General features: G+C 29.5%; 1 protein-coding gene across 1 annotated transcript in view; it reads right to left on the bottom strand.

The window, feature by feature from the left end:
* The window catches only part of LOC111618718 (endothelin-converting enzyme 1-like), a 50601-nt gene that overhangs the window by 2235 nt on the left and 32522 nt on the right, over positions 1-15844 (bottom strand). The window contains exons 12-20 of the mRNA XM_023360288.1: positions 15638-15715; positions 14113-14219; positions 13932-13993; positions 11402-11453; positions 10562-10629; positions 8917-9059; positions 7577-7642; positions 7406-7501; positions 4002-4072 (exon numbers count right to left, since the gene is read on the bottom strand). Coding sequence (XP_023216056.1) covers positions 4002-4072; positions 7406-7501; positions 7577-7642; positions 8917-9059; positions 10562-10629; positions 11402-11453; positions 13932-13993; positions 14113-14219; positions 15638-15715 — 743 coding nt within the window. The remainder of the gene's footprint in view (positions 1-4001; positions 4073-7405; positions 7502-7576; positions 7643-8916; positions 9060-10561; positions 10630-11401; positions 11454-13931; positions 13994-14112; positions 14220-15637; positions 15716-15844) is intronic.

Genomic DNA, 15844 nt, shown 5'->3' with positions numbered 1-15844 from the left:
ATGTATATAGAAGTTTTAATCCTGTCTCTCTCCCCCCGGGGGAGAATTTCGAAAAATCCCTTCTTAGTGTGCGTTTTCGTGACGTACCCTATCTGTGTACCAAATTTCAACTTTCAACTCCTAACCGTTTGGCTCATATCCATAATGTATATAGAAGTTTTAATCCTGTCTCTCTCCCCCCGGGGGGGGATTTCGAAAAATTCCTTCTTAGTGTGCGTTTTCGTGACGTACCCTATCTGTGTACCAAATTTCAACTTTCAACTCCTAACCGTTTAGGCTCTGCACTGATTATTATTATTATTATTAACCCGTCTCGATTATATATTAGATGTAATAGATTGCAATACAAGATTTTATTATATTAATTAAATTATTAACAACCGTGAGGCAGATAATAGTGAGGGCTTACCAAGGGCTAGAAGCAATTTTTGTAACAAAATTTTATGTTATGCAATGGAATGTCTACAAATTCACGTGCCTAGAATTTTCTTGATTTTTAAATAATTAATTAGTATGAAATAAATCAAATTAAGAGATAATTAGCTTAGTTGTCAAAGATAATAAATAACATATGGATTCTCTATATTATTATTTCCATATTTAAAAAAGTGTAGCTAATTAGTCAATCACGAATAGAAGTAATTTTTTAGAGTCATCCATGTTGTGTGCCGCTTAATTAAACAATCACCATTTTCTTACTGTAGGCTACGTCCCATCTCTCATCTTTGTTGATTTTTTGATGATGAACAACGTTAAAAAATTTACGTTTCATTAACATTAATTTAAAATATGCCACACACTGCAATTTTTTATAAGCCAGAGAGTAATTTTCACACAAAAATTCATCTCTCATTTGCATTTGTTTCCCAAGAATAAATACTTTTGCCTTATTTTCAGAATCAGAATAAGTTTATTGTCTAATGGGAATTACTTCCCTATTACAAGGGGTTGTAGTTTCATGTGTCCATATTTATCTTTACTAAAACAATATTTTTCCATTAATTGTTTAATTTGCACTTATTACTCGCGTACATATTCACATATTCTTTAATTTAATTTATTTTGTTAACATAATTAGTTATGAAATATCTGTATATATAACTAATTATGTATATATACTATGTACAGTACAGTACGTATATTACAGTGAAAATGGATTGTGCAGTGAATGTGATTTATTACTAGTAAATGTAAACCTTCACTAAAGTAATCAGTGAACGTGGAAAAAGTCGTTCCTGTTGATATATCATATCAACAAGATATGATTTTGACAAATATGCTCTTACATATTTGTCAAAATCAACAGAGGATTGGCTAAAGTCTAAAAAAAAAGTGATATTATGAAATGACCACCAAGAAGTTATGAATCGATTAGAAAAATTTATAGAAAATAATGAGCAGAGATCTTTGTAGAGGAGGCAGGCAGACAGTTTCAAACAGTTGACAAATTAAAAGAAGCTATCTAATATATAATCGAGACGGGTTGATAATAATAATAATAATAATAATCAGCGCAGAGCCCAAACGGTTAGGAGTTGAAAGTTGAAATTTGGTACACAGATAGGGTACGTCATGAAAACGCACACTAAGAAGGGATTTTTCGAAATTCCTCCCCACGGGGGAGAGGGACAGGATTAAGGCTTAACACTTCCATCAACAATGGAAGTGCTAAGTAACAATGGAAGTGCTAAGTAACAATGGAAGTGTCAACAATGGAAATGCTACGTAACAATGGAATTGTTAAGAGAAAGCGACGTGCAATACGCAGATGCAGTTTTTTTTCGTTTTTGCGGGAAATCGAACATATTTTTAGACCCATCTAAAAATTCTCTAATTAGTCTGGAAACAAGGGGACCCAATTCTTGCATTCTGTAAAAACGGGTACGGTTTACTGTAACGTAATAATCTTTATCTTAGTTATCGTTACTTTTGCCCGAGCAACGCCGGGCCCACCTGCTAGTAGTGTTATAAAGTAGATAACATTTATTTATTTACTTATTTAATAAACGAAACGACGAGTTTTACTGAAAGTCGAGTTATTGATAATCGAGTTTCCGGACACTACTGTATAAATTTTAGTAATTTTTTCAAACATTTTAGATAATGATTTTTCAAATATTTACGAGAAGCTTAAATTATTTTCTGCACACAAATGCGGAGTGGATAAGACCATTGAACGCTGACAGTTGATTGTAGGTCACAGCTTAGCGCCTGACCAACGGGCTAAGCTGAGTGGAGTTTTCCGAGTTACTTTCACATGTCGGACACTAAATATGACCAGTTTTCTCATAAAAAGTCCTTCCGGGAGGTACCCCTTTAACAAATCACTCAAGTGTTGCGTTGTTTTATTCCATCAATCCAAGTTTTATATTTGAAAAAGTACAGTAATTTAATTTTTAAGCATAGTTAATCAATTATGCATAAAAATTATAAGTTGCTAATTGCTAATGGAATCAGTAATTGTATTTATATATTTTTTCTAATATTCACGAATCACGAAACTTAAAACCTGAGTGGATTGATTAAATACTCGAATAATTTAGTTGAAAATAAACTTATCGTATCTCATACTAATTTTAAATATTTTTATTATTTACGTATTTACTACAATGCATAAAAACGTAAATTTTATTTTTTATAATAGTTTGCAATATCAAATATATCTAATAATATACATACAAATTTAGGTAATTTCTATTGGTTTGTTCGTATTCGTATTTATTGCAACAATGTTAATTTTGGATTATTATTATTTTACAAAATAGTTTTAGAAAGTTCATTGTGTCATCATTAAATTATTTTTCGAGAAAAATAAAATAAAAACTTAATTTAAAATTATTTTTATTTATTTATTTTTTATTCATATTAAAATTATATTTTATTTCGCGATCGCTTAGTGAGATATGAAGTTAGGAATCCGAAGTCAAATCTGATTAAAATTTTATCGTTTCTCATGGATAATTGGGATCGGATATCATTCTCTACGAATATATCACACGCTAAACCACTTATAAGATAAAATTATGACCCATCAGACACGTCAGTGCTTTGGTGCCTCGCATAAAGAGATCAATAAATTAATTATAACGTTCATATTTACGAGTGTTAAATTGCGCCTATGCAGACGCGAGAAGAAGAAAAAACATGCGAAAGANGCATTAATATTAGATGACTCACCTGTTGAACTCAATAAATTTTGCTGGTTAGACTCTCTTATTTCTTCTTGCAAATCACTATTTAACTGTATTCCATAGTCCGTAATGAGTTTTGAGCTTGAAGAACCTGAATAATCTTGTTTGTTCTCTGTTCTTGATCTTGTAGGTGGCGGTCTTCCTCGCTTAACTGGGGATCTTTGCATAATGTTATTTTTTGAAATATTACTTTCCTCCTTTAACTTGAAGTATATAATATTAGTTTGCACTTATTTAATAATAAATTAATCAAACAGACTATTATTTGTCACTTCACTATGTTTATGTAATGTTCACAAAAAAAGTCACTCGCAGCTTCGACGTCCTGACACGCCACTTTTGCCTTATTTTAATATATTTGCACAATTATTTGCAGTTTTATTTTTAATTTTTACCGGAATTCTTTCAAAAATTCGATTTTTTCCTTTTATGAAAAGACAAATCTTTTGTATAGAATTGTAAAATTTCAGATCAAAATTACTTATTAAATTACCTTTTAAACACTAATAAACAATTTAAATAGAAATATGAAAACTATTAAGCAGTCAACGAATACGAATATATTAATTTAACTTATAAAACATTTGTTATTTATAAACAGATTGAAACGGATTTGTCTTTTTAATGTTTGTCTGTCAATAAATACCAGATGTCTAATAATGTAATAACCCAATGTATACATACTGTATTGAGTTATTACATTGTAAGACATCTGGTGTTTATTGACAGATAATAATTAACATTTATAACATAATATATACGAAGATTATCAAAAAGTTGAAATTAATAGAAATGTTAATTATTTCTCGCCTGTATATTCCTGGACTATGAGAAGTAGAACTGAATTCTTCTTTCATGTTATATACTTTTTCGCATTCCATCTATTAGAAAAAAATGTCTATATCAATATACAAGTTTACAGAAAAAGATACTTTAAGACTAAAAGATAATTTCTTTTGTTAACATAATTAGTTATGAAATATCTGTATATATAACTAATTATGTATATATACTATGTACAGTACAGTACGTATATTACAGTGAAAATGGATTGTGCAGTGAATGTGATTTATTACTAGTAAATGTAAACCTTCACTAAAGTAATCAGTGAACGTGGAAAAAGTCGTTCCTGTTGATATATCATATCAACAAGATATGATTTTGACAAATATGCTCTTACATATTTGTCAAAATCAACAGAGGATTGGCTAAAGTCTAAAAAAAAAGTGATATTATGAAATGACCACCAAGAAGTTATGAATCGATTAGAAAAATTTATAGAAAATAATGAGCAGAGATCTTTGTAGAGGAGGCAGGCAGACAGTTTCAAACAGTTGACAAATTAAAAGAAGCTATCTAATATATAATCGAGACGGGTTGATAATAATAATAATAATAATAATCAGCGCAGAGCCCAAACGGTTAGGAGTTGAAAGTTGAAATTTGGTACACAGATAGGGTACGTCATGAAAACGCACACTAAGAAGGGATTTTTCGAAATTCCTCCCCACGGGGGAGAGGGACAGGATTAAGGCTTAACACTTCCATCAACAATGGAAGTGTTAAGTAACAATGGAAGTGCTAAGTAACAATGGAAGTGTTAAGTAACAATGGAAGTGTTAAGTAACAATGGAAGTGTTAAGTAACAATGGAAGTGTTAAGTAACAATGGAAGTGTTAAGTAACAATGGAAGTGTTAAGTAACAATGGAAGTGTTAAGTAACAATGGAAGTGTTAAGTAACAATGGAAGTGTTAAGTAACAATGGAAGTGTTAAGTAACAATGGAAGTGTTAAGTAACAATGGAAGTGTTAAGTAACAATGGAAGTGTTAAGTAACAATGGAAGTGTTAAGTAACAATGGAAGTGTTAAGTAACAATGGAAGTGTTAAGTAACAATGGAAGTGTTAAGTAACAATGGAAGTGTTAAGTAACAATGGAAGTGTTAAGTAACAATGGAAGTGTTAAGTAACAATGGAAGTGTTAAGTAACAATGGAAGTGTTAAGTAACAATGGAAGTGTTAAGTAACAATGGAAGTGTTAAGTAACAATGGAAGTGTTAAGTAACAATGGAAGTGTTAAGTAACAATGGAAGTGTTAAGTAACAATGGAAGTGTTAAGTAACAATGGAAGTGTTAAGTAACAATGGAAGTGTTAAGTAACAATGGAAGTGTTAAGTAACAATGGAAGTGTTAAGTAACAATGGAAGTGTTAAGTAACAATGGAAGTGTTAAGTAACAATGGAAGTGTTAAGTAACAATGGAAGTGTTAAGTAACAATGGAAGTGTTAAGTAACAATGGAAGTGTTAAGTAACAATGGAAGTGTTAAGTAACAATGGAAGTGTTAAGTAACAATAAAAGTTTTAAGTAACAATGGAAGTTTCAACAATGGAAGTGTTACGTAACAATGGAATTGTTAAGAGAAAGCGATGTGCGAGACGCAGATGCAGTTTTTTTCGTTTTTGCGGGAAATCGAACATATTTTTAGACCCATCTAAAAATTCTCTAATTAGTCTGGAAACAAGGGGACCCAATTCTTGCATTCTGTGAAAACGGGTAAGGTTTACTGTAACGTAATAATCTTTATCTTAGTTATCGTTACTTTTGCCCGAGCAACGCCGGGCCCACCTGCTAGTTATTAATATAATATAATATCCAAAGTTTATTTCTTTGATTGTTTGTGGCTTTATTTGTTGTCTTTCTTTATCAACAGATGGCGGCACATCATAACACGTTGTATTATTTATTTATGATTATTTTTAATTTATTGCTATGTTGTTATATATATTATTTATATTGCCTACAAAGTGTGTGAGTTTAATAAATTATATATATATATATATTTTTTGAATTCGCTAGTAAAATGATTTCATTGTGAAATAGATGCGTGTTGATGGATTAATACTACATTCTATGCATTTATACGTGAAAGTAACTAATATTTACTATGTGGGTGCAACAATTTTTGATTATTTATTACTTACAACAATCTGAAGATAGCAGAGAAGTTAATGACGTCAATACATGATTGAAATAAACAAAACTCTACTTAAACTTTAGAAAGAGAAAAGGTCTACCCGAGCCAGATTAGGCGATAGTGAAAGCATAGAAGTCTTGTTTTTTTTTTTTTTTTTGGTAAATAGTGTTTGACTGCGAAAACTCATTGCACAGTAGGCCTATACTTACTGTACAGAGCATCTTGAGATTGTCACGGAACATGCTAGGTACAGATTCGTGTGTGAAACGTCATTAATGTGGTCAGATGATTTTTTGATTGCCGCCAATCTCGTCTATTTGTTTCATGAATGCTAGCGATAACTTTGAGTTGTGTATGGTCACTTGTCTTTCTGGATTTGGATTTTCTTTCACATCTTCCACACTTTCTTTGAATCGTTCTACCACTCGCACACTTGGTTCTTCGACATAGTTGCCTCGTTATAGATGGTTCTCAGAATATCCTAATCTTGTAGCAATATTTAATATTAATGCATTGTTTCATTTTCACTGTTTAAGTTTCAGAAGCAATCTACGTATTATTACTTTCTCGGCTGTTATATAGGCTATTCGTAACAGAGGGAAAGTATGGCGATCAGTCAAAAAATGACCATCCCAGATTTTTACATTTTTCGATTCAGGGGACCTTGATACACCGAGAAATGCAAAAAAATTCGGGGTATTTTTCTGTATGTATGGATGTTAGTATGTGTGTAAAGGTGCAAGTGTTGTGGGGACACGATTTTGTTCACCATTTTTGAAGCTTAATTACTCCTGTGCTTTTTGTGGAAAATTTCTGAAATTTTGCAGAGATTTATCAGGAGGATTGATGCTATTTAATTTTGGTAGGTAAAGGTCAGTGGGATGGGGAGATAAAGAGGTTTGTGTGTATCTCCAGTAAGATCAGACTTCATGATGATTTTACTCATTATTACCATTTACAATTTTTTTATAAAACTATCCCTACCCTTAATCAAACTTAAGCTTTTAGCCATTTGATGATAATTAAAAATATAAAAATTTTTAANCTAGGTGATATAATAAATAAATAAATAAATAAATAAATATATATATATATATTTATTTGAAAGGTAATATATATAATCCAATATAATCACATATTTAATTTTCTCATTAAATTCCATTATGAAATTAAAGATTACATTGAATATTTAAATATCTGTTTAAAATATTAACAGTCTGGATATTTATAGGTACTGTACCTGAGTTGCTCTAATGAAGAACATCTGTCTATTAGTAAAGTCAAGTCCTGGAAGTTTCGGCTCTTCGCCGTGTTTCTTTAAATATCTCTCATATGCCTATAGAATATATAAAATAATATTAACAGTACATTTGAAAAAATGCTAATGTTCATTTTTGAAGTAGTAATTTACCCAAAAGGAATGAAAGAGTCCACAGTTATCGGCAATGTTTTCGGAAACTGTCGAGTTTCCGTCAAGCTGTAAAATTATTTATATTTTATCATAAAATAATAATTTCTTATGCAAATTTTTAATTAAACACATAGTATTTCATAGAGAATTAATAACAAGAAAAGTATTAAAAATATTCTAAGTTGTTTTTAAAAAGATTTGTTTAACCAATATACTTTTAAAAATATTTTAAATAAATTTTTCATTCCTGATATTATATTTCAGATTAATTATAAAAATAATAAAATATTATTTTCAGTTTAAATATAGCTCGAAAATTTGTTTTTAATTTTGAATCTGTTTGAAAATGTATTTAATTAGTAAAAATATTTTTTCATAGCAAACAGGAAACAGAAATGCTCTTTAAAATGTTCTGTCCTATATATACAGGGTGTATCAGAATGACATTTTAAAAATTAGGGAAAAAAAGGAAAAATGAATCAGCCAGTCAGTCAATCTTAATAGCAAATATGTTTTATAATTTTGAAAAATTATCAACTAACAATACTTAGTAGATACAAAAATTCTTATGAATATCATACACACACTGGAGAAAAGACACTCAAGTTTATTAAAAATTACATGTAAATTCCTCTTCAAAATATTCATATTCTCCAGAAAAACAATCAGTATCAACATACATGTTTTTATTAAACTCTGCATTAAACGATTCGGAGTTGGTGAAAATGTCGTGCATCTCTGGAGTTAGTTTAATCACACGGTTTGTATGAAAGAATCATACAGGAAGTATTATTTATCAATCTGATGGTTTTGGTAGAACAGCGGCGAAGATGTCTACGGGCTAAAATAAAACTAAATAGGATATGATGTATTGAATTAATGATCTTAACGAAAGTGTAAACAACACAAGAGGAAGAAAATGAAAGAATTTAAAAAAAACCATTTATTATACACATATTTATTACATACACGTGTACTCTTTATACATGTACTGTACACATTGTACTGTACATAAATTCATTATATATGTACACGATATATTTAAAACAATATATTTTAAAAAGAAAATTTCCAAATAATTTCCCAAAGTTTCAAGCCCCCAACTTTGCTTCCATATATCAATAGTTTAATTTCCCGATTTTGTAACACTATTTTCAGCCACGTTTCGTACGATATACACTAAAGAATTTTGCTGCTTTTAGTTTTGACGTTTTTTTAGTCCTGTAGAATCGCCATTTAATTTGTTTAAAATAGTAAAATTATATTTGTTCTTATTGTTTCACAGTCGGAAATGTATTACAATTCTAGATAACAGAAACAAGAAAAATAATATTACTTACAGTAACGTTTTCAGCTATAGGATATTCCGAATATTGTTTAATGAAACATTCTTTTCTTCTTCTGTATTCATCTAGAAAATTTTCAGGCCAATCTATTTTTATAGGTGATTCGTAGTCGTCGTCGTCGTCATCACTTTTAACATCTAAAAATTAATTTATATTAGTCTACGTATTAATAGAATCTCAAATTATTTTCTATCAAATTATCAATTCTAACAAAAATTGGTAATCGATAACATTAAGGCAGTGAGTATTGATTTGCTTTAATCAGTAGCATTATTATGATTTGCATCTAGATTTCGTCTGTTCACACATATAGTGACCAATATTCATACTTATGTAGTAAATATTTCGTGAAAATAACAACTTAAGTGGAAAACGTTCAAAAAGAGAGCTAAAATATCTATTTCAATGTTGAGTGATCTATAATTGGTCTATCTCTGAATTCACTGCTGAAGAATTATCTTATCAGGCTTATAGTGTACAGTAGAACGAAAATGATTCTTTTATCATATCAGTGAATTATATCCAAATATGTTCTAGGAGTAAATCGCATGGGGCTATTTTTGTTATATTATTTTTTCATAATTTCCAGTAATTATGAAAGTGATAAAAATAAAAGTTTTATCACTTTCATAATTACTGGAAATGAACTGAAAAATATAAACAACATAAAAATAAAACAAATTGAAGAATAATTTTTAAAATATTAAAATGAAATCATTGAATATTACATGCAAAAATTGTTACAGAGTAAAATAGAGAATATAATTTGGACTAATTTATAAAACATTTAATTTGGAAACACGCTGATGACTAATAATAATACACTAGTGTAATAAGATTTTGTAATTTCGATCTTCAATAACTCCACCTAATCAAATATTACTTATTTCTCTTCCAACAAATCTATTATATTGTTTATTATTTTTCAATATTTCAAAATACAATGTTATATAATAATAATAACTTGAAATACAGAGTAGTACATGTTTTTTTTTTTTTAGTTGAATTTACATAACAATATAAGCAAGCAAAACATAGCAAATAGCTATGTTATATTATTTACAGTATATATTATTAGTATACAACAATTAATATTAACTAAACGGCAAACTTTAAAAGAATATATAAAATATTTCTTACTACGTCTTTTCGACCAAAGGCTACTTGGAAATCAGCCTATTGCCGCTAAAGATTCAGGTTCGAAATCGATCTTAATCTCATAATTTATGATAAGTAAAGATGGAATTATCACCCTTCATTCATGCTCCTCGAATTAACTGTGAATTATACTAGCAATAAAGAAAAATAACCATATTGCTGTTTTGTTTTCAATTATAGCCTAATATATGAAATATATTTGTAGACAGTAAAAAATATAATCTATTTTTTTTCTTTTTATGTCTAGAATATTTACAATTGAGAGACAATTGTGCTAACTTGTGAGAGAAAAATAGGAAACTCCTAATTTTTTAATGAAAACTTACGTACATACATCAGTGAAAAGAAATAAATGTTCAGATGTTTTTCAAGCAGTGGTAATTATTAAAAAGCTTCATCACAACAATTTGAAATAAATATCAATACCGTATTTAAATTTACACATATATTAAATAAAATATTTAAAAAATCGAATACTGACCTAGTCTATCGAATCCATGAAAAATCTCATGACCAATAACGGAACCAATTGCTCCATAATTAAGATAACTATAGAAATAAAATAATACAGAAATACATCAAATAATCAGAGCAGTAATTTAAAAAATATAAAACAGAATTAAAATATTTAAAACAATTTTTAATTTTTTAGGGAAAATTGCAGTTTTGATCAATAGAATTAATCTCAATGCGTTGTAAATTTTTGGGATAAACTACTGGATAAGTTAATCGGTCGATTTTGTGCAAGTAAAATTTATTTGTTTAGATTAGAGACGAAACAAGATGGCTGATCTGCTCCAATTCCACTATGGAAGATCTTTATTTAGATTTTTGAAACGAAGATTATTCTGACAGCATATTTTTAGAAGTATGAGATCCTACTGCATTGAACAGTGATTTTAAATTTCAAATATACGTGAAATTGCAACCTTTTAAAATTGAATTCGATTTATAAACTGCAGTTTTACATTACTTGTCAGAGTACAGAGTAATCTTACTGTATAAAACTGTATAACAATAATTTCTCTGTATACTAAAATGCTGTACACAGTATCTACCAAATTTACTAATAAAGGGTTTTGTCTGTCCAGAGCCTGTACATTTTCGCTTATTCATTTTTCTCTTCCTTCATCTTGTTTACCGATGTTCTTGATAAAATTTTCAGCTAATTAGCTGAGAGCTATCTATAAAGACAAAGTAACTGGTGCATAGTTTATTCTTTAGAATAATGACAAAGTTATAACCGACCCTTAAAGAGTAATATGGAAAAAACTGAATAGGTCTATTTATTACCGTATTTATAATATTAAATCGTACTTACTTAGGAGCTTTGTGGGCGTAAAATGGCGGTTGTAAAATTCCTAAAGGTATTACTGTAATTATATAATATTGATTAAAATGTCAGCATATAATAGACTAATTATTAACTTTTAATTTTAGTAAAACTAATTCTACAATCAAAAATATTTTCATGAAAACGAAATTTTCATTAAAATTCCTAATTGATTTATGAAATCGTATGTTAAATTTAGAGGAAAGTAGGGGAATGGAGCATACCTAAAGTATTTTGCATATTATTAAGAAAACTTAACAATATTATGAGAAGTTTTTTGAATGATACAAACATGGACTCTAAGAAATAAAGTGCGTGTATCAAAACTTGAGTATTTCTCACCATATTGTCTTAATGATAAAAAAACAAAACATTTCACTGAGTCCCATTACTCAGCAGGGGTAAAAGAACCATTATATAAAAACATTGAAAAAAGACTGAAACATTAGAAATGTTTGTTCAAAAACTAGAAAACTTAAGTTTTTGAATATAAATGATTAACTTTTTATATATGTATTATTTTCAAAATAGTTTGTGTTTAATGAAAAGTTCAAGCGCTTTAAATTAAAAACTAATCAGTCGATACAATAATTTCAAATGTAATCATTTGGAGAATCAAACCCACTACATTCAGAATGTGCCCAAACAGCACAGACAGTACATCTGTACCACAATTCTTTGTTTCTACCAAATTCTCCACAAATGATGCAGTTATTATTACCATTGCTTGCATCTATGTCATCGTCTTCATTATCATCTGATTCTTGTTGAGTCCCATTTACCCCTTTACGCCATTTTATGTTTCTAACCTTGACTAGACACAAAGAGATAAAGTAAATCTTTTCTTCATATGTATTTTAATAGTTGAAGGAATAGTTTACCATTAATATATATTATTGAAACAATAAGTTTTATACAAGAGTACTTACAGTCGAACAAATGATAGTGTTCTAATGAGAAGAAAGAAGAAGAAAACTGTTTTTTCCTCATACAATCAGGCATGTGCACAGAACAGCCACCATATTCAGAATTCGAAGTTGGCTCTGCAGCTGCTAGATGTGTATTCGGTCCAGAATTTTCAATCCCAAGCATCTGTTGGGAATGAAAATTCTTAACCGTTTAGCCAAAGAACAGAGGGCCCCATTACCCGCTGGGCCTCAAACCCCACTTTCCCTTACTTTATGAAAAAAGTAATGTTGTCAGATTACAGACTGAAATCTGAGTCAATCTTCTTGGCTCAGATTTCATTCTTGGCATCATTTATTAGTGCTATTTGAAAATAATACTTTTGTAAATTTTAATCTTACTTTTCTGGACGATCAAATTAAAAATCGAAGTTTTTATTGTTTGATAGTCCATCAACTTATTTATCACCTATTTTAATATATACTCTTACATTGCAATAGTATTATTTATTTATTTAAAATTTATATTACAGGCCTTGTCATCAGGCTTCTCCAAAATCCACATATACACCAGGAAACAACAAGCAAAACGAACAACAAAGTAAAAAATAATCACTAAACCAAAAGATTATTCCGCTAAGAATGCGACTATGCAGAAGCGAGCGAGCAAGAATATGTGGCGAGAAGAGGTGATGACGGTTCACGCTCTCGTCTGTGTGGTCATAATAAACGTGAGCGAGAAACAGAGAGCGTGAAACGTCATCACCTCTTCTCGCCACATATTCTCGCTCACTCACGGTTTGCATAGTCGCGCTTTAAGTATTGAATGTTACACGTTTCACAAGTAGAAGTTTTAAATTAATTAAGTTCACCTTGTATACTGTATATGTTGCTCATTTTGTAAACTATAAAAAAATCTATATAGTTTCTCAGTATATAGTTTTAATTAATAGGCCTATATAGGATTAATATATAGTCTCTATATATAGTGTTTTTAATCGGCAAGATAAACCGATTAAAAAATAAGAGAAATTTTCTGCCTATTTTACGAAGTAAGTTAATTTTAAATTGCCTAATTCACGAAATCGCCATTTTAGATTTTTTTCTAATAAGATGCCGACATTTATTTTGCTCATTGAATTATGGCTTATAAAATATTAAAAGAAAATTTAGTACAGTATTTTCTTAATTAAAGATCAGTTAATGTATTTTCGAAATAATACTGTACTGTACATGTTATATTAAATGCTAGATTAGGGCTTAAGCATGTATAATAAAAGTAGTAAGTAGTTACAGCAAAATCTTCAAAATTAGAAATTTTAAAACAACGGTAAACGAAAACGAAAGATAATGTATGCTTTAAGCTTACAATAATATTAGGCTAATGTAACTTTGCGGAAATGACAATATCGTGAATTTGGCAAGAATATTGTATAGGCAATAAAAATAAAAAGTTTGTAAAATAAAAAATAAAAAATGCAACAAATATATAGGAATCCGCAAATATCTTTTGAATTTTAAGTCTTATTAGTTTGGAAACCGCTGACCTAAAGTTAAATTTACAAAGGCATTCTGATAATGTTTTAGCGTTTTTAAATATGAAAAATGCTTACCTATATATTCGTCTTCTCCTGAATGCATAAAAAAGGCATTGGCTACATATGGATATATAATACTGTTGAAAGAAAAATCGTATTTTCAAATTACCCTCTGACATCTTATAAATCATAATGAATCTTCTAAACTTCATACATTCAATTTTATATATTAAAGAAATCATAGAATTTATAATACCCTTCATCCTCTAGAGCTTTAGATAAGTTTCCCATAAAGAAAGAATCAATAAACATAAACTTCTTGGCCTCAAAAGTATTCTGAATATAAATATCTGTGACATTTATCTGAAAACATTTGTTCATTTTAATAAATGATAATTATAACTGTATTCATGTAAAAGAACAACATTATCAAGTATAAGAATCAAAACTGTAATATACATTACTAATATTAATAAAGGAAAAATTATGCGGCTAATTTTATTTAGTCACTAAACAACTTTTTATTTACGGATGGCCGAGCAGTTAAGGTGGCAGTTTACCACTCTGAGGAGCCGAGATTAAATCCAGATAATTCGAAAAGCCCTAGGAATTTTTCTGGAGTGATCCGCCTGGATATGTCAAGACCCATCCCTCACCATCCGACAGCCCCTTTGTGAGCGTGGCCGAACCCATAATGAAATTGATGAAAACAGGCCCATAAAATTCTTTTTGCTCTGTGGGCACAAAAAATTTAAAAAAATCTCTCGGATTCGAATTACTTTTTTCTTAGATTGTTTTTTTTTCATAGTGTTTTTCATTTGCAAATTAGTAATATTTATCCATTATAAATATTACTAATTTGCAAATGAAATAATCGGGTAGGCGAACATTAATAATAGGCCTAAATATGATGCAAGACGATTCAAAATGCCCATGGAAATTAATGACATTCATATTGGGATTTTATCTGGGATAACTAACGAGACAAGGGACAATGATAATATTCAATCAATCATATGGAAATACTTTCAAAATTTTGTTAAAATCCAGTCGTCATCATTATACATGGTGTCCCCAAGCCTAGCCCGTAGGAGTTATGTCGATGTTTATATTTTTTATTTAAGAATTTAAGTTGTCTTGTATATTGGGCGAGAGCTACTAGGCTATGGCACAACGTGGTAAGTTTTTCGATGGACATATGATGAGACGTGGTTAGTAGTTATATATATATTATTTGTTGTAAATTGCCTTTCGGAAGATCTTTTTAAGGGTAACTGGCCCCTCTTCAGGCGTTACAGACGTGGATAAAATCCGGAAAATTCTACGTTGTCAGCCCGTTCTGGAGAGGCGCGAACCCACGACCTAACTCCCAGTGTTTAGGGAACGGAACCGCTCAGCCGCGGTTCCGTTGCCTAAACACTGGGAGTTCCCCCATTAAAATAATTTAAATTCGGCCCACCGTTCCGCGTGGGCCGAATTTAAATTATTTTAATGGTAAAGACCCTCAGTACGCGGTGTAGTTTCCGAGAACTTTAAAAGGCTGTGTCGAGGCTTTCTATCAATCAAAGACGCGGTCTGGATGTAGCCTGTTAAACATTTTACAAATTCACGTTGACTGTGGATATTTATTATCAAAATAACTTCTATCGAACCAGACATGGAACATCTGTATATCATATACGTAACATATACCAAAATAAAAATGATTTTACTACAGTTCAAAATAAAGAAATACATAAACTAAAACATAATAATAGCAAATACTAATAATTAATACTTACCAAGTCAAATAATTTATTCAAAAATGTCTCATTTAGCAATACATCGTCATATCCAATTTCATATCCCATATTTTTAACCTACATTTGAATATACTATTATCAATTACATTCGTATAAATTAGCTAATTCTATCTTTATAATTTGCATTAATAAAACACACAAACAAAATTACCAGCTTTAATTTTAGTTCTAATAATATTTTACACG

Source organism: Centruroides sculpturatus, unplaced genomic scaffold, assembly GCF_000671375.1.
Source record: "Centruroides sculpturatus isolate CEXI.00-Female unplaced genomic scaffold, Cexi_2.0 scaffold236, whole genome shotgun sequence".
In the NCBI taxonomy this organism is placed as follows: domain Eukaryota; kingdom Metazoa; phylum Arthropoda; class Arachnida; order Scorpiones; family Buthidae; genus Centruroides; species Centruroides sculpturatus.
The sequence above is the reverse complement of the archived record's forward strand: the minus strand, read 5'-3'. Positions and strand labels throughout refer to the sequence as shown.